Source organism: Rhineura floridana, chromosome 7, assembly GCF_030035675.1.
Source record: "Rhineura floridana isolate rRhiFlo1 chromosome 7, rRhiFlo1.hap2, whole genome shotgun sequence".
NCBI classification, from domain to species: Eukaryota; Metazoa; Chordata; class Lepidosauria; order Squamata; family Rhineuridae; genus Rhineura; species Rhineura floridana.
Window position 1 is genome coordinate 16710751 of NC_084486.1, and position 22998 is coordinate 16733748.

Sequence of the window (22998 nt, forward strand, 5' to 3'; positions counted from 1 at the left end):
GGGGCTCGGGTGTGTGTGAAATATTGTGTATCCATGGTATGGGAAGTCTAAATGGTATCAACATGGTAAAAACGAGTCCTCCAGGAGCTGCTGGACAGCCCCAGACAGCAAGCCCAGCGATCGGGGTGATGGGAGTAGCAGTCCAGCAACATCTGGGGGGCACCAGGTTGGTTCCTCTTGGACTATATTTTGTATGGTTGTATTGTATTGGCTATGTTTTGTATGGTTGATAGAATTGCTTGTGGGGTGTATTTTATTTACTCATTGCTTATTTGTTAAAGTTTTAATAAAGAAATAAAATATGGAAGAAGATGCTTCTGCTGCTTAGATTTCTTACCTGCCTTGAAGTCCCAGGGTGGGTTACAAAAATGTGAAAATACAATATTAAATAGGTAAAACAGATTACAATCAAGTGAACAGGCTGAACACAACAGCTACTTTATGCTGATGTAGCAATTCAGATAAGGAGGTGCTAAACATATATTCATAGTTGAAGCTGTATGATGTTATACCCCATGGGGTGATGAGCAACTGGGGCAGGTGATTTGGGGAAGGGCCATGGCATTGGAAGTGAACAATGATTTGCTGGATGGAGGGATATGTTTTAGAAGTGGTCAGTAGGTACTTTCACTACCCACCCACTCATGGCCAATAATTTTGAAATCGGAGAGGTGAAACCCAGGCAAAGACTTAAACAAAGAAGTTGTAATTTAACTAAGAACATAAGAAGTGCCCTAGAGTATCAGCATCAGAATAAGGAGGCCAGGGTCAAAAGAACAGGGCATATAGACAGATAGGTATGGAATAACATATGCCCAAAGATTGTGAAATCTATATAATCTGGGTTCTCAGAATTTGAGACAAGGCTCTTTAAAGTTGTTTGACCCCATACAAACCCCATTATCCCCACTCCAGGTTTGCTTGTTTTCTACAATCCTGGTGGGTCAGAGGAGCATGTAGAGAGGGAAGTGACGCATGATGGGACAAAGCCTCTCCTCTTATCGCTATCATCCCACCCTGAAGCAGCTCACCGGTGAAGTGCCATGGTTTCTTCTATCCCCATCTCTGATTTGGATAGTAAGGGGCCAGCTAGCATGTCTCAAAGGGCATGATTTGATCCAGAGGCTGCTAGTTGCACACCCCTCTTGTATGTTTTGACCTGTTGATGTCCACCAATATCTCTATTACTGTATTATTGATTGATAGCACTGGGAACCAATGAGGTTCACTTGCTATTTTTTTGCTTGCCTTATAGTCACTTCCTTGTGGAATCTTGGATCTATGCCACACAAATAGAAACTCTAGAGATGCCATGTCACAAGCCTCTTGTTCTGTTCCGGAATGTTGCTGTCTCATATAATTGGAAAGGATTTGTGTACATTGTACACCAAAGCTCCAAAACATCCCATATTTTAAAAAAATCTGTTCTGGCAACCTTATTGTGTTCTCTTCCTCCCCTGTCCCGAGTTATGAGTGAGCACTGTCACCTTGGCCTTCTTCATTTTTGATCATAATCGTAAACTTTCCAGCCATAACATCAAATAATAAATTCAGAGTTCACAGTGACAAAGTCTGAGAAAAGTCCCTGCTTCAAAACTTGCAGCTTGCAGTATGTTGTGATGCCTTGCTGTGGTATATTACACAAACAAGATATCAGCAGTTTCCAAGGTCAAACGTGTGGGAGCTTCTGAGTCAGTTCTGTCTCTTTGAAACTGTGTTATAGGTTAGATGGAGCTCAGTTTGGCACGATCATTGTTGCAGTGTGTGAATAATAAATGAGCATTTATTGCAGAAATGTTTCCGTAAGACAGCAGCACTGTTACTGCTGTGACTGAAGCCCTGGCTTGAGGGAAGATCAGTGTCTCACTAACCTTGTTCACATGTACATGGACATCACTTGACCTTCTCTGCCCGCAAATACTGATAGCCGAATTGGCAGTTTGTTTGATCAGGGAGGTGGTGTTCAACCTATTCTGGATGAGGCTGTACTTCTAAAGCTGGGATGGGGAAGCTACGGCCCTCTAGTAGATCTTAAAAACCTAAGAAGGGCCTGTTGGATCAGGCCAATGGACCATCTAGTCCAGTATCCTGTTCTCACAGTGGCCAATCAGATGCCTATAGGAAGCCCACAGGCAAGACCTGAATTGGATATCTGCTCCCATCAGCTTTAGTTAGCGTGGCCAATGGTCAGAGATTATGGGAGTTGTAGTCCAGCAGCATCTGGAAGGCCACAGGTTTCCTACCCTTGCTTCAAAGAACCAAGTTCACACTCTGGGATGTTCATAGATCCAGTTTGTCATTTGAGACCCAGGTTGTCTTTGTGACACATGGTGCCTTCCACCAGTTTAGGATGGTGCCACAGCTCTGACCCTTCCTGGATATAGTCCAGACTCAGTTATCCATGTCCTGGTTACCCCCAGATTAGACTATTGCAATGTCGGTTTTTGAAGATTTTCCAGAAATTATTAATTTAGAACTAGTGAGACCTGCCACAAAATGTTGCAGTATGGAGCGTTCCTGTTCAGAATACACCATTGCATTCCCCTCCCTCCTATTTTGTCCATTCCACCACCCCAAGAATTGGTCAATGTCAGGATGCAGGATTGGGGCCCTGATGTTTCAGAAGACGAGGAGAGGGAGGGGGTCATTTGGACAGAGCCTTGTGAAGAAGAAGCAGAGAAGGGGGAGGGAATCTCAGAGATAGAACTGTCTGGCAGCCAAGACCTTGAATGTCCAACAGACACATATCCTTCCCATGAGCTTCCCACGCTTCCTCCCCCTTCTTCGACCTTAGAGCAGTTGGAGAAGGAGGGAGGGCAAGGGGGAATCCAACCTCCTCCTGATCCAGGGAAAAGCAAGGAGAAGCAGCCAGATGGTTTAGGCCTTCCCCCCCGCTTTCCCCCATACCTGAATCAGAATCCTCGGAAGGGGAGGGGGCAGTGGCGCCCCCCTCACCACGTACAAGGAGACAGCAAAAGAGGCAGCAAAAGAAGGGGGAGAGGAGGGGTGTGGATGAGAGCACTTTGAGGCGGAGTGAGAGAATTTGCGCTCGATTGCCCCCTTCTTAAGGGACAGGGGGCATAGTGATTCCTTGTTCTGTCAACTCTCTTCTGATAAAGAGAACTCGGCAATTAGTGACCTATCTATTCGTCCATTACTTTGGACAGACCACTATTTGATTAAATTCAAAATACCACCATTACATATTTCTGTGAAAGGAAAGAATCCTTTAAAAATGATCCGCCCAAAAAGACTATTAAATTCAACCGTTTTCTTATCCACTACTGAAAAAATCTCTGTTCCCCGAACTAGTAACTCTATTGTCGATTTAGTCGACGCTTGGAATAACATAATGTCCAGGACTATAGATGCTATTGCCCCTCTACGTCCACTTACCCATTCTCGTTCTAAAGTTGCTCCATGGTTTTCTAAAGAATTGGCAGATATGAAACGGATTTATAGGGGCTTAGAGCGTCGTTGGCTGAAGACACGGAGCCTTTTTGACCAACGTCAGGCTAGGAATTTTCTGAAGCATTATATGACATCTAGACTTACGGCACAAAGAGCCTTTTTCTTGGCTGCCATTTTGTCTGCCGACAACCGTCCAAAAGAACTCTTCCGAGTGGTTAAGAGTCTGCTTAACCAAGACCAACATAAGCCAAATGTTGATCATTCTGCTTCCCGTTGCCAAGAACTAGCCACATTTTTTAGTACAAAAATTGCCCAGATTCGTTCTAATCTTGACTCTAACAACATTATATCTGATACTATGCCCCCCACTACTGTGACTGATTGTTCTCTTACTTTAGACTGTTTTCAGCTTGTCCATCCTGCTGATATAGATAATCTTCTGGAAGGGATGAGACCCACCACGTGTTCATTAGATCCTTGTCCCTCCTGGATTATAAAACAGTCCAGGATGGGACTTGCAAATCAGATCTGCGAGGTGATTAATGCCTCCCTCCAGCAAGGCCATCTCCCAGGAAGTTTAAAGGAAGCAATTATTATTCCCCTACTAAAAAAGTCTTCCTTGAACCCTTCCTGTTTAAACAATTTTTGTCCTGTGTCCAATCTGCCTTTTTAAAGTAAAATTATTGAGAGAGTTGTGGCCTCCCAGCTCCAAAGTTTCTTGGAGCTAACAGACTTCTATGACTCATTCCAGTCTGGTTTTAGGCCGGGCCATGGTACTGAGACCGTATTGGTGGCCTTAGTGGATGATCTCCGGAAGGAGTTGGATAGGGGAAGGATGTCCCTGTTGGTTCTTCTGGATCTTTCAGCAGCGTTCGACACGATTGACCATGACATTCTCTTGGGCCGCCTCTCTGAGATGGGCTTATGGGGCACTGTTTTTCAGTGGCTCTGCTCTTTCTTGGAGGGCAGATCTCAGAGAGTACTGCTTGGGGATTTTAGTTCTGATCCCTGGCCGTTGTCATGCGGAGTACCACAAGGCTCGGTGCTTTCACCGATGCTATTTAATATTTATATGAAGTCGCTAGGTGAGATCATCCGGAGTTTTGGAATTCGATTTCACCAATATGCTGATGACACCCAGCTTTATTTTTCCTTTCCTCCGGATGTGAGAGATGCTATCTGTGATGTTCCTATATTAATGTATATATGGTAAGTGTTGGTTGTTTAGAAGGTACATGGTAAGTGGAGTGAAAGAGGGGGAGTGAATGGGCAGTAGAATGCGAGATGATTGGCTGAGTGTTTAAAATGGCTGAACATATAAAAGGAAGAGTGAGAGTGGAATCAGGGGGGGAGAAGAGAACTGAGTGGGTTGCTTGGTGGGGTTTAGAGAGTTGTTTGCCAGGAGGGAGGTGGAGTTCGGATTAGTATTGAGTAAAACCATATGCTTATGTGCCTTAAGAAGAAATCTTGTTTTGTTATTTCTGTTTGCCACACCACTGTTCTGGATTCTCTAGTATTCGTATCTCACTGCTACAGCCAACACCTGTGACGTAGTCTCCTTTGTCACCACGTGTCTTTGGGACTCTCTTTGGTTCGTATCTGGATTCTCTGTTGTTCGTATCCCACCGCTACTGCCACCACATCTGATGCGTCCTTCCCTGGCTCTCCCTGTCAGGTTCCTACCTGTGCGTGGTTACTGCCTGTCACTAGGCACCACCAGGGACTCCACCAGTCCGGACCGCTCTCTCTTATGGTTTCTCTCCCCGCTCTAGCACAGATCTCAACAGATCCCCCTGCTAGGCAACCACCAGTAACGTCCCAATACTAGTATTCCCAGAGACTCTGAATACTGGTATTGTTATTCTCTTCACCGCTGCCACCATTTGTTACAGTTCCCCTTCAGCCTTGGTCATTACCTTACCCTCCCTTCTGGTCTGTGAAACCCCAGCCAAGGATCAGGCCTTTGGTAAACCAAATTAAGTATTTATTACAGATAACAAAGCTAACAAGATTAACAAGATTTCTTCTTAAGGCACATAAGCATATGGTTTTACTCAATACTAATCCGAACTCCACCTCCCTCCTGGCAAACAACTCTCTAAACCCTACCAAGCAACCCACTCAGTTCTCTTCTCCCCCCCAGATTCCACTCTCACTCTTCCTTTTATACATTCAGCCATTTTAAACCCTCAGCCAATCATCTCGCATTCTACTGCCCATTCACTCCCCCTCTTTCACTCCACTTACCATGTATCTTCTAAACAACCAACACTTACCATATATACATTAATATAGGAACATCACACTATCCTCCCCTTAAATAAATGTCTAACAGCAGTTAAAACTTGGATGATGCAGAACAAACTGAAACTGAACCCAGATAAAACAGAGGTGCTGGTGGTTGGGGACCGAACCAAGTTGGAAATAGGGAATGTACCATCATTTGACGGAACTTTACTCCCTTTAAAGACCCAGGTTCGTAGTCTGGGTGTCCTTCTAGATTCAGCCTTGACCTTGGAGGCCCATGTTTTAGCAACTTCCAGAAGCGCTTTGGCCCGCCTAAAACTCGTTCACCAACTGCGCCCCTTTCTGGAGCTCTCTGACCTAACCACGGTCACTCATGCCTTGGTTACGTCTAAGTTAGATTATTGTAATTCACTTTACACAGGACTTCCTCTTAAAACACTCCATCAACTGAAACTAGTCCAAAGAGCAGCTGCCAGGATGTTAACGGGAGCGAGTTGGCGAGCCCACGCTACCCCACTCCTAAAACAACTACACTGGCTCCCAATTTCTTATCGAATTCAGTTTAAAATTTTGATGTTAACATTTAGAGCGTTATCTGGCTCAGGCCCTAGTTACCTATCAAATCGTATATCATTTTATGAACCTGCTCGTCCCCTAAGATCATCATCAGACCCTGGCCTTAATATTCCCTCCTTTTCTCAAATTCATCGGACTGGCATTAGGAATAAATCTCTTTTGGTGGTAGCTCCAACTCTTTGGAACTCTCTCCCGCAGGAAATTCGTTTTTCCCCGTCCTTGATTAGTTTTCGTCGTCAAGTTAAGACCTTTTTATTTCGGTTAGCTTTTGAAGTATAATGTGAGAGATAATTGTTTTTATATATTGTTATATTGTATAATCTGTTTATATTATGTTATTGTTTTTGCCGCTTAGAATTCTTTGGAACTGAAGCGGGATATAAACTTTTTAAATAAATAAATAAATAAATTCTCTTCCAAGTCGCAGGTTATGTTTTTGTAGTGAAACTTCATGAGAAGATGTAGTCTTTGTCTGGATATTACGTTAATAAAAACTGAATTGCTTTCACCAACTGGTCTGATTCCTGAGTCCCAACCTGGACACGACAGTTTGACAGAACCACCTACCCCACCCTCGACGCTTCTACCACTTGAACGCTACAAGATGGAATGGGGAGCAGCAGGGGGGACAAATCCCACTTCTGAGTCGGAGGAAGTGCGACAGCTGAGGACTAATGTTGCAGATTTACAGGCAGATGTCCAAACCTTGTTGGCGTCAGTAAGGACTTTGAAAACTGACAACCAAGCCTTGAAATCCACAATAGCTCAAATGCGGACAGCCCCTTCAGCCGCTGTGGTTAAGATCCCGATCGGATTACCACCTAAATATGCGGGACAGAGTGACCAACTCTCCACCTTTGTGGCTCAATGCGAAATGTATCTGGACATTAGGAATGCAGAATTTCCTAGTGATGCGGCCAGAGTGGCCTTCGTGATCAGTCTATTGGAAGGGGAAGCTGCCAAGTGGGCCACTCCCTATCTGGTAACAAAGGATGCCATTCTAGGAAGATATCGAGGATTTATGCAAGCCATGACTGAGATGTTTCAGGACCCTCAAAGAGCAGAGACCGTGGCGAGTCAATTAAGCGCTTTGAAGCAAGGGAAAGGAACTGTTTCAGAGTATACTAATGCTTTTAAAATTCTGGCTCAGGAAACTGGTTATAATGACTTAGCCTTGATGTTCATGTACCAAAGTGGACTGAATGCCGAGATCTTGGATGATCTGGCCAGAACTACACCCCCAACTGACCTGCCTGGGCTGATTAGGCTGTGCCTGCAAATCGATCACCGGTGGGAGGGAAGACGCCTGGAAAAGAAACAGGACGTACACAGATACTCAGCTTCAGCATCTTGCAGTAAAATTCCTTCCACTCCAGGGATGTCAGGTAACATGGGAGAAGGACAGGGAGGGGCCCGTCCAAAGCTGTCAGAAGAGGAAAAAGAAAGGCGTCGTCGGGAATGTCTCTGTTTTTACTGTTCAAAGCCGGGCCACGTAGCTAGAGAATGTGGATTAAAAGGGGATAAAACAGGGCCATCGGGAAACTAAAGTACCCAGCTCTTGTACAGGCTGGAGGGCTGGGGGCTGCTCTGTACAAAGGGCCTCTGGTAGCACAGCCCCCCTCAAAAGGGTTACTGGTGTTGCCTATTCGGATTACAACTTCCACAGGAGTAATGTTTAACTCTACAGCGCTGATTGACAGTGGAGCCTCTACCAATTTTATTGATGCAAAGTTGGCAAAACGTTACCGAATCTCCCAATGGAAACTGGACACCCCCTTGTCAGTGGAAACTATTGATGGTAGACCTTTGAAATCAGGCGGAGTGATGCGTGCCATGGAGGAATTGAAACTAGAAATTCCTGGACACGAAGAGTTAATTTCCTTGTATGTGTCAGATCTCTCGAACTTTAATGTGGTTCTGGGAATGCCCTGGCTAGCAAAGCATGAACCAAAGATAGCCTGGAAGGATGCGGTTGTATGGTTCACTTCTCAGTACTGTCACGAGAACTGTCAGCCAGAGATAACCGCAAAGGGTCTAGCAGGAGCTGTGCAGGGCGTCAAGGAAGTGGCCCTTCCCTCGAAATATGTGGATTTTGAGGATGTGTTGAATGAAAAAGAAGCAGAGTCCTTACCTCCTCATCGTCCGTATGACTGTGCCATTGATTTAGTGCCAGTAGCAAGCATTCCAGCTGGAAGAATTTACTCCCTTACAGAACAAGAGAGAGCGGCTCTGAGAGAGTTTTTGGAAAACAATCTGAAGCGAGGATTTATCTGTTCCTCACAATCCCCCGCAGGGGCCCCCTTGCTGTTCGTGAAGAAGAAAGGAGGTGAACTCAGACCCTGTAATGATTACCGTGTGTCATGGCCCCGTCAGAGGACTCCTCAGATGAGGACGACTCGGGAGTAACAGCAGCAGACCCAGGAGCAGCAGGAGACACGGAGGAGCCTCCTGAGAATCCAGCTCCTTCTGCCCCTCAGCTGCAGAGCACCCCAGGGACAGCAGAGGCCCTGTAGCCAGACACAGACAGTGAACAGGATACTCCCCCCTCACCTGCAGAACGTAGACAGCAGAAGGTCAGGCAGAAGAGAGGCAGGCCTGTCTCCTTAAGGCCCAAACGCTGAGGGCTCACACCTGCTGTCCATCCTGCTCTTTATAAGGCACACCTTGGCTGCAGCTTGTTGCTGACTGCAACGTCAGGCGTGGCTTTGTGTAGACCTAGTTTCCCTGCAGCATCTCTTTGACTGACCTCCTTGGCAATTGATCCCGGACCTCCACTGACCTCGCTTCTGGACTTCTGACTCGGCAAGTACGCTTCGGATAGGCCTGGCAGATTTACAACCCGACTGCTGGCTAAGGACTTTCCTTCCCTGCCAAAGACCCAGGAATTTCCAGCCCCCCCTGACACTGCTGATGCAGTGTAGAGCTGACACCGTGCATTAAATCAAATTACTATACCAAATAGTTATCCGTTGCCCCTGATTCCGGAGCTGTTAGACTGACTGCGTTCTGCGACAATCTTCACGAAACGGGACTTAAGGGGGGCATACAATCTGATTCGAATGAAGGAGGGGGATGAATGGTAGACAGGTTTCAACACCTCCTATGGTCAATTTGAATACTTGGTGATGCCTTTTGGGCTATGTGGGGCCCCTGGCGTGTTTCAAAAGTTTATGAACAAAGTGTTTAGAGACCTCTTGGATCAGTATGTGATTTGTTACCTGGATGATATCCTGGTGTTTTCAAAGAACCAGGAAGAACTTGATCAACGCGTGAAAACTGTGTTGAAAAGACTGAGAGAGCCACTTGTATGCCAAGTTAGAGAAATGTGGGTTCGACTTGTCATCTTTGGACTTCCTTGGATACCGAATCTCAGCAGGAGGAGTGGAGATGGATCCAGGAAAAGTGAGTTGTGTATTGGATTGGGGCCAGCCGACCACCAAGAAGGATGTACAGCGTTTTTTGGGATTTGCCAATTACTACAGAAAATTTATCCCCGGCTTTTCCAAACTAACAGCCCCCCTTACTGACTGCCTAAGGGGAAAAGGAAAGTTTCAATGGACAGAGAACGCAGCAAGAGCGTTTGAGGAACTGAAAAGGAAATTCGCATCTGAGCCTATTTTGCGTTTTGTTGACTCTACCCGCCCTTTCGTCGTGGAAGCGGATGCTTCAGACCTAGCCATAGGGGGGGTTCTTTTGCAACTAGGCATGGACGGGAAGGAATTGTATCCCTGTGCGTATTTCTCCAGAAAATTAAAGGATGCCGAAAGAAATTATACAGTGTGGGAAAAAGAGCTGTTAGCCATCAAAGACTCATTTGAGAATTGGAGACAGTATTTGGAGGGAGCTCAGCATCAGATAGAAGTACGTTCTGATCATAAGAACTTGGAAAGTCTGCAAACAGCTGGGAAGCTGAACCAGAGACAGATACGTTGGTCGCAGTTTTTCGCCAGGTTTAACTTCAGGATTACTTACCATGCCCATGCAAAAAATCAGAGAGCAGATGCTCTATCTAGACAACCGCAATACAAAGGAGATGAAGTTGGCAGTCCCCCCCAGTACATTGTCCCGCCGGAGAAGCTGATGTTGGGATCATGCCAGCCTTCATGGGAAGAGGAGCTCAGGAAGGCACAGCAGGGGGATCCATGCATGCAACAATATATCCAGGAAATGGAACAGGACCAGAATTCAGAAGTAAGTTTCCATTGGAAGGATGGACTGTTGTGGTTTAAAGCTGCCAGATATGTGCCAAAGGGGGACCTAAGACTCAGAATTTTGCGTCAATGTCATGACTCTATCACGGCTGGGCACTTTGGCATCTTTAAGACCATTCAGAATGTGGCTAAGGATTTTTGGTGGCCCCAAATGCGCCGAGACATTGAGAACTATGTAAAATCCTGCTCTGTCTGTATGTGAGCGAAAACAGACACGGGAAAACTGGTAGGGTTGCTGAACCCTCTACCCATGCCGACTGAACCTTGGAAGGACCTTTCCGTGGATTTTATAACTGATTTACCGAAGTCACAAGGCTAATTTCAATAGCCATTCTTCCATTATCAGTGTTAATTCCATCTTCCATCTTCCATCCTTGCACCCATAATAATCCTGTTAGGTCCAGTAATTTCAGTAGCCATTCTTCCATTATCAGTGTCCCATAATAATCTTGGTGTCATAGCCATAGTCATATAATAAGAGTCTGATGTGAATTTCCTTCATCACAAATAATTCCTTGCCATCAATTCTGAATGTGTTGCTGAAATATTGTTGTAAAATCATATCTCTGTTCTTCTTTTTTATGAAATGCACTGGCACATCTCTTGAGAGTTTTTCCATTGTCACATATCTGTAATTAATTCTATAGATTTTTTCTATGTCAAGCTCCATCACATCATTCCAGTCCAGAAGTTTATCCAAGACATTGATAACTTTATCTCTGATATCTTCATTAATTTCTTCAAGGACAACGCTGAATTCCAAACAGTAAACTTTATCTCTAATATCCATAAACTCCAAATCTTTTTCCAGTTCCACATTTGTTCCAATCTCCAGGGCTTGCATCTTCCCTTTAATTTTTCTTTTTTCGTCTTCTGATGCTTGTCCAGTTGTATCTCTGATCTCATCAACCTCCCCTCTCACAAAATCCCCTATTTCTTTAAGCTCCTGCTTTATTTTGCCAAATTCAATTTTCATCTCCTGTCTGCCCTGTCTCAGGGTTTATTTCGTTATCTCAATCTCATCCATTATTTTCTGAAACATAATTACTTCCAGGGTCTCAGCCACTTTCTTGATTGCAATTCTTAAAACCACGAAGAAAAAAAAAACCACTTCTTATTCCAGCAACAAAGGGGTTAATATTCCAAGCTTGATGACATCACAGTGTAGACAGCACAGCCTGCCTTATCTCTTATATGTTCAGGAATGCAAAACAAATTTAGTTCACAGCATCAAAACAGTTAGTGGCATCGAGAACAAGCAGATTCGTCAAAATGAAATAAAATAGTCCCAGACATACAATACTCAAAAATTCATAAATCAGATTTATTTATTTATTTATTTTCTCTTCGGAATAGAAATCCCTCATCCGTTTGTATCTTTAAAATGCACAATTCCAGGCCAGCTTTTTGCAATAAAAACAAAGATAAGCTATTTCGATTTCTTTCCTCCTTAATTTTGTGAATGAAAGAGAAGAGTTATAACTCACCCAGGGATTCTTTATAGCTGATTCATTGACAAATCTCTTTTTGCTGTAACAATTTAAGCCAGATGATAAAAATAGAAAGAGGGGTGCTTGCCTGTTAATCCGTTTTTCTTTAAAGAAAAGATAAACGTCTTGCTTAATCAGTTAGAGCTTGTTTGAAAGTCCGTCCGGTGCTGCTGGCTGAACCTTCTTTCATAAACTAATGAAATCCAGTCCCCCCAACAAACACAAGCTTCTGTGGTTAATCTCTACGTTTCTCCCTTCCCGGGAGAAAGTCTTTACCAGTCAAAAAAACCGTTCTGACTGATTTTAAAACTGAAAAAGCTTCTTCTGAGACGAGAGCTCGTCTCAAAGGCAGGCACAGGCGAAGCAACCCTTCCCGGAAGTCCTCGATTGCCCCCTTCTTAAGGGACAGGGGGCATAGTGATTCCTTGTTCTGTCAACTCTCTTCCAAGTCGCAGGTTATGTTTTTGTAGTGAAACTTCATGAGAAGATGTAGTCTTTGTCTGGATATTATGTTAGTAAAAACTGAATTGCTTTCACCAACTGGTCTGATTCCTGAGTCCCAACCTGGACACGACAGTCAAGGATGTTCTTGACCATATGAACTGATTACTGACAAACCAGACCACCAACCAGCCCTAATGCCCTCTCTCCCAAGTGCCTTTTGATTCACATAACCAGTGGCTCCATTATGTTTTCTTGGGAAATGCACAGTGGTCCAAGCTGGGAACTCTTTGAACATCAAGTCAGTACCTTTTAACAAAATAATCCCTACAGTACTCTGGATAAAATTGTTTTGTATGACCTTTTTATTTTGAAACATTGTCAGCTGTTGGAGTAATGGGCCTGCTTTCCTTTGTTTTTAGACATGTGTTCAGAACTCGATGTGGGTTACCTTTCTGTGGCAATGTGGACCATTGGCCTTGGAGCCATAGGGGCTGCTGTGACAGGGATAATCCTTGCCAATACGGATTTATTTCTGTCTAAAACAGAAAAGGCTTCATTGGATTTTCTAGAGGCGATAGATCTGAAGACTTTGGGAGAAGGTAAGGCTGGAGGGAGAGGATCCTCTATGAGCTGAGAACTGAATGTTCTAGAAAGCAGTACAGTATGCTTTGGAAATGGTGTTGGGGGAAAGAACCTTGTTTTCTGAGTATGGAAAAAAGGCTAATGGAAAGCCCACACATCCACTTCTATGGGAGAGATCCTAGGTTTGGAGCACACTTTGCTCATGGAAGCTGACTGGCAACTTTCTAATCTGTGGAATAGAGGTTACCATCATTCCTTTTATTTCCAGTGTTCAGGCAATATGTGCCATTGTTTTAGACAAAATGGTACCACCATGCGCAAGAGGGATACATCAAAGAACTTGGGAGAGCCCCGCAGCCTGTAAAGTACAAAAAAAGTTAGGAAAAAAACTCTAAGTGGGGAACCTAAAAAAATCCCAGTGAGGACTGAGCATGGTCAGGGGGCACATAATGCTGACTGACTTGGAATGTCAGCATTATATGGAATGGAATATTTGGGATCTTGAACAGAAGTACTCCACACGGCAATATTTTGTTACAGATCCCACTTGTTCTCCATTTCAGAATGAGAATGGTGTTCCCTTTTCAGTGAAAGGATCTGACAACTCAACCATTCTTTGCTTACAGAGAACAGTTTTTGAGCCCATGACATGGTGTCTTAGATTATAGCATTCAATTTGACATGTTGCTCATGGTCCTTGACATTCGTGTAGTCTCCAGAGCCTTCTTAAAACCTCCATAAATAGTACCAAAACAACTTAGTGGATGGCAACAGCATAATTCATCATCACACACACCTGCCCAGGTGAACAAACTGCAGTATAGAATATATAACAATATTACTGTTTGTTTCCAAGGAGAGCAAAGAACATTCAAAGCAGAAGAACTGTGGAAGAAGAATGGTGCTGTCATCATGGCAGTGCGGCGACCTGGATGATTTTTGTGCAGAGAGGTAACTGTGTGTGTGTTTTATTTATGGGTTCTTTCTGAAGAGCAGTTGATGGGGTTTAACCAGCTGTGATTTCCAGAAGCTTTTGGGTTGGATAAAGAGATGAGGGTCTAGTTCTCACTGAGGTGGTAAACCTATGTCTGGGCTGTACCACTTCAAACTGTAGGTCACACGACTGAATGTACCTCTACACAAAAATTGCCTCTACATCAGATGGGGAACTTGTGGCCCTCCAGATGTTGTTGGACTAGAGCTTCCATCATCCTTGAATTGGCCATGCTGGCTAGAGCTCATGGGAGCTAGAGTTCAACAACAGCTGGAGGGCCACATGTTCTCCACCACTGCTCTACATAGAATAGCAGTGTGTTGGTAAGGAGGCTAGGCTAGAACCTTTGTCTCTAACATCTTATTTTTTATGTGGAGGGATGTTTGTGTGTGTACTGAACAGCCAGAGCTGGCAGCAGAGAGTGGCCAGGTTGGGCCCTGGGCGAGGGCCCCTGTGGCCCAGAGAGGCCCCTGAAGGGTTCCTCCTTATGGTGGGAGGGTAGCACTCCTGTTCCATGATCTGCAGTAGCATCGGATCCTGCAACCCAGCCCTGCTGTGGATTGCAGAGAGGGAGCTCGCAGGCACCCCTCCAATACAGGTAGCCTGTCCATATGCCCCATCTACCTCTCCTGTCAGTGCGAATGTCGTGTGTGCTGTGTGTGCATGCCTACCATCACCAAAGATGGTGGTGGGAGCCTCCCTAAGGGGCTAATGCCTCCCCACCATTGTGGGTGATGAAGTGCATGCATGCTACATGAGCATGTCATTCACATGACATCAGAGGTAGATGGGGCATGCAGGCAGGCTTATTAGCCCTGCACCACCTGTATTGGGGGGGGTTGGGCTATGGCACTGTGGGCCCAGGGCTGGCTAGTGCCCAAGGGCCCTGTCATACCTGGTGCCAGCCCTGTGAACAGCATTCAGTCGTGTGAGCCCTGGCATACAGTCTGAAGTAGTACAGTCTAGGTGTGTTATACACAATACTGCTGGGAGGAAGGGCGGGATATAAATTAAATAATAAAAATAAATAAATAAATACAACACACATTAAGGGTCCTTGTAGTGTTGCTTGTAGTACAGGCAAGACACAGGTTGGCTACCTGAGAGAGAACTGGGCCAAGACAACTCACCAAAATCAGCCCTCCTCTGAAACCTTTGCTTCGTGCAAGTTCTTATGCACAGGGATATGCATTGCAGTGAAGTAAGGTTCTATAGGCTGCAAGAAAGGAAAGCTCTTCATAGATTATTGGCTAAAATTGATCTATGCTACATTCAGGTGGTTTAGTTGTAGCGTTGCTGACATGCTGTCTTAAGTACTGCCTCTTAGCACAGTATGGGCAGGGCTTGCTGCCAGAAATAGCCAAGCTATAGTTTGTGGCCTCCTCCCACCTAGCAGCTGCTTCTGCCTGTGAGCCGGTTTGGTAGGGAAGGAGTGTTGTGCAAAAGGACTTTGTAGCTGCCTCTGCCAGCCAACTCGCAACGCTAGAGCTTGATGTCATCATAAGATGCTGCCTGGTGCCATTTTGAAAGAGGCAGCTTTTAAAGTTTTTCCTACTCTTATGGTAGACTATGCTAGAGGCTTTTGAACTGAAATAGCACAGATGGCTTTAAAGGGGGTTAGACAAATTCAAGGAGGATGAGATTATCACTGGCTCCTAGTAATGATGCCTACAGTATATGCAATCCTCCAGCATAGGGGGCAGCATGACTCTGAACACTGTGGTTCTCACTGGGGAAGAACAGCAGATTGAGCTCATCCTGCTTGTGTACTTCTAAGCGGTGTCTAGGAAACAGGATGCTGGAGTAGATTGGCTTCTGGCCTGTTCTTATGTTTATGTTAAATGGTATACAGTCTGCTATAACCACATTTGGGCACCTCCTTGTGTTTTTCATTTTGCAATTTTTTTATATTATATCAACTGTTTCACATTTATTTATTTATTTATTAGATTAATATCCCACCCTTCCTCCCAGTAGAATGAAAATATGCTTCTTGAGGTTTTCTGATTGGTCTGCATTCATTTCCTCTCCTCCTTTTTCTTCCATTTGGAAAAGTTGTGGTAGGAAACATTACTGTTGGCATTTTCTCTTTAATGCTCATGTCCTCCTACACCTACCTTCCTCCTATTGTTCTGGGATGGACTCCTGAAAATGTGCCATGAATTGAGGAGGTGCAGGAGGATGTCTTGGATGCAGTGGAGAGACCCTTCAGCTGTTGAACTTGCCATGAATTTTGAGCTTAACTTTCCTTGGGTTAAAATATGCATTTTGACCTTTTACGTGTTGTTTGGCTGTAGATTTGCACAAGGAAGACATAATTCTCCATTTAGTTGGTTTAATTTTTTTATTACAATAACAAAGCAATGTACAGTGTTTAAAAATATATTTAAGCTGCCTTCTTGGGCTGTGTCCACCTAATAAAATAGTAATTCAAAGAAGGCATCAGTACCACAACTTCTAGCAAATGGTGCAATTAAAATGTGAAAAGCAGCAGATTGCAGATTGAAAGTCAGCTGAAATGAAAAGGTCTTTACCAGCCCTCTAAAGAGGAAAAAGAAGGAATTTATTTACTACACTGGGAGGCCCACAGTTGCAGTGCCACTATAAGAAAGGCTTCTGCCTATTCCTTAGATTTGCCATTTAGCTTTAACAGCGTGGAACTTCACTTTTACCCACCCACCCTGCCACCATATCTGTCTGTGATGCCATCTTAACATGAGCACAACTATTAATGTCTTGATAGAGCTGCGTGAGTGCCATAGCTAAAAATGGATGGCTGTAGGCTGCAACCACATAACACTTATATTCTCTCATTTTTAAGGAGGCTGCTGAGCTGTCCTCTCTGAAGTCCCAGCTTGACCAGCTGGGTGTACCCCTGTATGCTGTCGTGAAAGAAAAGATTGGGACTGAGGTGGAGGAATTTCAACCATATTTCAAAGGGGAAATATTTCTGGATGAAAAGGTAGATGTAATTGTTGAACTGCACTCACATTGTTAATCTGTCTCCTAGATAATTACAGCAGAAGCTTTGAGCCATTCTGCCTAAAAATTGTTTCCTCTGTGAGGCATAAAGCTATAGTAGGTTGAATTGGTTTGTAAAGCAGGTCGAAAATTTGTGGAAATGCTCATTTGTTCACCTGACAAATGCCTCTCTTCTGAAACAGGGATCATGAGCTTGTGGGGAAAGCACCCTGTGATCCTTTGTAAACATGGAATGCAATGTTTTGGAATGCAAACTGGTATTTTGGCTATTATTTGCATTGCAAAATTATTTAGTTTTTTTAATGCTCGTGTGTTAAAATGCCTGTAGTGTGGGTGACAGCTTTTTTCCCTTCTACAAGGCACACCTCTCTTACTATCTTTTTTGCAGGGGTGGGGGGACGACACATATAATAAAGTTGCACTCAAACATGAGGCTTTGACCAGCTTCAGAAATCAGTTCTGCTCATGTTGGTCTGTGATCCCACCTGTTGCGTGGCACACAGATCCCTCCATCAGAGCTACTGTGGTAAGAGATGTGGTTATACTTCTTCATGTCCCTTCACTTGTAACTGGAGGGAAGTTCATGGCATGAAGATTATGTTAGCAGAACTGCTACTGAAGAGGTTAATTGGCTTTTGCTTTTCTGTTTATATATCATTAAAGGATGTAGACAGAAAACAGGTTAGCTTTGAACTATTGGCATGTCTTTGCATGATTTCCCTATAAAACACATAAATAAATTGAAGTATTAGGGCACCTATTTATTCCCCTCTTAACTGGGCTGCTTGTCTTGATTAGGCATCCTATATTTTAGCAGGGACTAAAAATAAAAAAAGGGCTGGGAAAGTGAAAATGCACATGGCCCATAAATAACAACAGATATGTGTAACTGATGACATTTTGCTCTGTTTACTAATGGAAGGTTGTGCCTCTTGAGTACAGTATGTTGATCTTGAGGGGAAATAAGCTATTTTGCTATAATCGGGAGGCAAATGTTCAGGGTTGGATAAAAACAGATCCCCTTTTAATGGAAGTTCCTATCCTCTTTCCTGCTTCTGCATTCCCTGTATAGTTATGGAGACTGTCTGGTCCCTACAGTGAGTTACACTTGCTACATAGCAGGGGTGGGATCTGTTACCTGGTGCCGCTTCAAAAGCATGCCGTCAACCTAACAGGCAGTATTGATTCGAGTTCATTCTTTGTCCGCTTTCTGCTGCTTTTACTAGTCTGATTTTTCCCCTCCAAAAATACTGATATTAATATTTTCTTCCCAAAATATTGATATTAATATTGATGTTTCTTTCAAAAGATTAGTATTTTCTTTCAAAATACTGATTTTTGAAAGGAAATATCAAATGAAAGAAAATACCAATATTTTGACAGAAAGAAAAGATTGATAATTTGAAAGAAAATATTGATAAAGGAAAGAAAAGCGGTTTTGTCGCTGCCTCCTCCGCTGTGACTGAGGCTGGTCAGTTTTCATGTTAGCAAGCAAGCAGAGACTGGCTGAGGAGGAAAACAGCTTTCTGTGCCCCCCCCCCCCTTTGAGAGTCAACATGGTTGAGACTTGGCTTTTTTCCTCCTGTTTGGAGTTTGGATTATTGGAGTGGGGGTGGGGGTGGCAGAGAGAGTGCGCTGTCATGCTGTGCTGCAAGTAGAAACAGTACGAGAACAATATATTTGAAGGAATATTCTAGGAGGGGGAAACAGCTTTGGGGGGAAACCATTGAGCAAACAGGATCACTCTGCAAAGATGGAGGATATGCAGACAACTGAAAAATCTGGTGCTAAATCCAAATTCAGCTAAATTCTCGCCCATCCCTACTATATAGCCACATTTCATTCTGCCCTTCCTATTTTCTCCCCACCCCAAAAAAGCATGCATGCATATATTCTCCTCATTCCTGTAGGAAACTTTATGGCAACAGTCCAACAGAGATTTAGGCATGCTTAATCACCCGTGGCGCAGAGCAATAAGCGGCGGTAATGCAGCCGAAGCTCTGCTCACGGCCGGAGTTCGATTCCAATGGAAGGAGGAAGTCAAATCTCCGGTAAAAGGGGTCGAGGTCCACACAGCCTTCCATCCATCTGTGGTCGGTAAAATGAGTACCCGGCATATGCTGGGGGGTAAAGAAAGACCGGGGAAGGAACTGGCAATCCCACCCCATATATACAGTCTGCCTAGTAAACATCGCAAGACATCACCCTAAGAGTCGGAAACAACTCGCACTACAAGTGCGGGGACACCTTTACCTTTTAATCACCCTATATTGGATTGTGGCTCATAGCTATAAAGAATTGCTCAGCAACGAACACCCACAAACCCTGCTTCTCCAAGCTGTTTCTTGGATAGCAGCTTGCTGATAAGGTCAAACTGCTCTATCTTTGAAAACAGTTCCTTCTCTGATTCTTTTAGTGAGCCCAACTCTGTGTGCACCTGCCTACGTGCCTGCCTGGATATGGACCTAGTTTCTCACACAATTTGCATAGCAAATACATCAGAATATTGAATAGCATTTTTTTTAAAAAAAGAATCCCAATGTCTATAAGCATCACTTCATAGTTTATTCTGTTGTGTTTGTGTTGGTGAAGCAATCTGCAAATGGTGCATGAACTAGGAAATAGATTAGAATTGGGGCGGGGGGGAGAGAAGGAGGCTGGCAAGAGAATCAGAGATTAATGAAAAGGTAGCATGTGTGTGAGAGAGGTGAGCAACTCTATATTCAGGAGAGGGTGTTAAAATGAAATTAAAAAAATTCAGCTTAGAAGATTAAATTCTGTGCCAAGAGAACCTGGATTTCAAATTTCAAATTGAAGCCCTCCTCCCAATCATTGGAAATCTTGCGCAACTATCCTTCTGGCTTGTGAGATTTCAACAGGCATCACCCTTTCAAGCCTATCTCTGCAGCCATAAGGGCTAGAAACTTGTTTTTTTATTCTTGTATGCAAGCCAAGATTCTCAGGAAGCTGAATGTTGGTGCCCAGCACCATATTCTGTGCTTCCTCTGCACTCCTGTAGAATGGCAGTGTACACACAGTCTTATCTGTAGCAAGCTGAACCCTGTTTACACTATGATAACTACAGCTTCCTTTTCCTGCATGGATAACTGTGTCAGTAAATATTGCTGCAGTTCTCTGGGAAGATCTCTCTTTTCACTCAGTGTTTCCAATCCCTTTCTCCAGAAACGATTCTACGGGCCTCAGAAAAGAAAGATGTTGTTCTTGGGTCTAATTCGCTATAGCGTCTGGAGGAATTTCTTCCATGCTTGGAAGAGTGGTTATACTGGTAACTTGGAAGGAGAAGGCATTATCCTGGGAGGAGTGTTCGTTGTTGGTCCTGGGAAGCAGGTATCTCTCTCTCTCTCTCTCTCTCTCTCTCTCTCTCTCTCTCTCTCTCTCTCTCTCTCTCTCTCTCTCTCTCTCTCTCTCTCTCTCTGTGTGTGTGTGTGTGTGTGTGTGTGTGTGTGTGTGTGTGTGTGTGTGTGTGTGTGTGTGTGTGTGTGTGTGTGTGTGTGTGTGTGTGTGTGTGTGTGTGTGTGTGTGTGTGTGTGTGTGTGTGTGTGTGTGTGTGTGTGTGTGTGTGTGTGTGTGTGTGTGTGTGTGTGTGTGTGTGTGTGTGTGTGTGTGTGTGTGTGTGTGTGTGTGTGTGTGTGTGTGTGTGTGTGTAAAAAAGAGCAAGAGTGCAAAACATTAGTTTTCGTTTCCAGGCATCCTGGAGGTAGCTTTGTTCTGTGCAGCTTTCAGCCCATAGAAGGGTCTTGGAGACCAATCCTCTAGTCTCGCCTCTTGGGATAAGTCGAAGTAGGGCTGAATTCAATATTGTGCTAACTACTTCACAGAGGAAGGTCCCCCTTTTTGGTGTAAGGATTTAGGAATGATGTGAAAAGCTTCTGCCCAGGTCTTGATTCTGGTAGCTGACCCTTTCCCACAACGCCAGGGAATAAAATGGCCATTCTTATAAATGTAACAAAGTTTAAAATACTGATACCTAACCAGGGGCATTGGGTGTCCACTTTCAGATTTTTTAAAGGGTGTAGCAGGATAAAGTAAATAAGAAATGTCATGTATGGAGTGCATCCCCCTCCCCCAAGATTATGTAGTCAGGGTTGTTTATCAAAACAATTCATGCACTGTCTGGCTGTATTTATTATACATGCAATTATTATACATGTGTGAGTTTCTGGCTTCCACAGCCTTCCTGTACCACATGTGGGACAGTGGGTGGTACCTCGAGGCTCTGCTTTTGTCAACTCTACTCTTGGATTTCCTTCTCTTGTTCATTCACTGGAGATACAAAATGCATATTAATAGTACTGAGTATTGTGTTGGTCAACTTTTGTGGGTGCCTTTGGCCTCAAATGTGTCATGGGGGGGGAAGGGGCTATAGCTCAGTGGCAGACCGCATGCTTTCAGCAGCTTCAGTTCTATCCACCTACAGCAAAGGGAGAGATGTGAAGTGGGGCCGCTTGATTGGCTCTGCTGAGAAAACATCTTTTGGCTCCTCCTCCTTGAACTCTTTCCACTCCAGCTGATTGTGTCAAGAATACTGTAATTTTTTTTTGTTTGCTTTTTTCTTCTTTAATGTGTCATGTCTTTTTAAGCCTGAGGGCAGGGAATGTTTTACTGCTGATTTTTTGCAAGCGCTATGGAAGCTTTTAGGCTAAAGAGCTGGGTTAAAATACTTTTAAATAAATAAATGTGGAACTAATAATTACTGGAACCAATACTCCTATGTCTCACAAAATATGTAATTCTCTCTCTGGAGCCATCTTTGAACTAGCCTAGAGTCTTTAGAAAACCACAGAAATTACTGTACCCTGCCAGAGATCCTTGTAGGGCTGGGAAGATGGCTTCAGTAAAGAAAGCTCAGATAGCTCCAGTGACTCAAGGTTCATTCCTGAAAAGTGTACTGTTGGCTTCTTTGATTAAGGAGTCTCGCAAAGTTGTGAAGAAATTTAAAAGGGAACAAAAGGTGTAGAACTAAAAGGTGATCCAGATAAAAATGGGTATGTTGAAGAAATGCAACTGGTTCAGTTCTGTTTGCTTTATATTTTCCTTATAAGAATTGATACTTGAGAACATTATCTGCATCTAATCATGAGAGGAAGTATCTCTGTAGATGCTGAAAATTGTGTTCCTTGTATAACTAGATGCCTTGCAAGAGGGACCTCTGAACGCTGGAGTTTTGTTTTATTTTTAAATCTCAGCAATGGGGCTAGGAACTTAGCTTTGTATTTTTATTTTTTAAAGAGGTTAGAGAATCTGCCCCTTGTTATCGGACATTTAAGGGACTTGAGTGCAGTCTTTTGCAAACAAAGTGCATAGCTGACCCATATTTTCCTTTCTATTTTAGGGTGTTCTATTGGAGCATCGTGAGAAGGAATTTGGAGACAAAGTAAGTCTTGATGCTGTCATTGATGCTGTTAAGAAGATCAAGCCATAACCTTCAGAACATAAAAAATAAAGATAGATGGCCCTCTTCGCTACAAAAATAGTTCTTCTTGTATCTCTGTTAGGCTCTAAATCCTTCCCACATATCAGCAACATAATGTTCCGTCATAATGGCTGTTTGGTACTACTATTGGCTCTAGGTATTCCTTCCATCTTTGTCTTACTGGATTAATGAAGGGCTTGGTCTGAAACCTGAAGATCTAGCCAAGATGGTTTCCAGTTAGAACAAAAGTGCCAGGTGTATCTGGATATTAGTATGGATAATTGATGGTGGGAAACTAATAAAAACTACATTCAGAATTATTCAAAGTCTAAATGATTTATTCGTTGCTTTTGGAAGCCACCTTGCTAACCACCCAGTCCTTACTTCTTTATGGCTCCTACTCCTACTCTGGTTGGACTTTTTTTTCCTGCCCAAAGGGTGACACTACTTGTGATCTTGGATAACTGTGATCAGGATTTGCGGAGGGGGGACCCAACCAGGTGGGTGAGGATTATATTGGGATAGCCAAGGAGGGCATACTCCTCATGTGCTACTTTCACAATTAATTGCCCTTTGGGAAAAACATTTAAGTATCCCTGGTTCCTACCAAAACAAGACCTCCCAAAC

At 43.8% G+C, this 22998-nt stretch overlaps 1 protein-coding gene across 1 annotated transcript; it reads left to right on the forward strand.

The window, feature by feature from the left end:
- The first annotated feature begins 963 nt into the window (after positions 1-963).
- On the forward strand, positions 964-22691 carry PRXL2A (peroxiredoxin like 2A). Its single transcript, XM_061634311.1, has 6 exons — positions 964-1033; positions 12799-12978; positions 13818-13912; positions 16777-16917; positions 20121-20285; positions 22291-22691. The coding sequence occupies exons 1-6, from the start codon at positions 976-978 to the stop codon at positions 22378-22380; spliced, it is 729 nt and encodes a 242-aa protein (XP_061490295.1). The 5' UTR covers positions 964-975; the 3' UTR covers positions 22381-22691.
- The last annotated feature ends 307 nt before the right edge of the window (positions 22692-22998 follow it).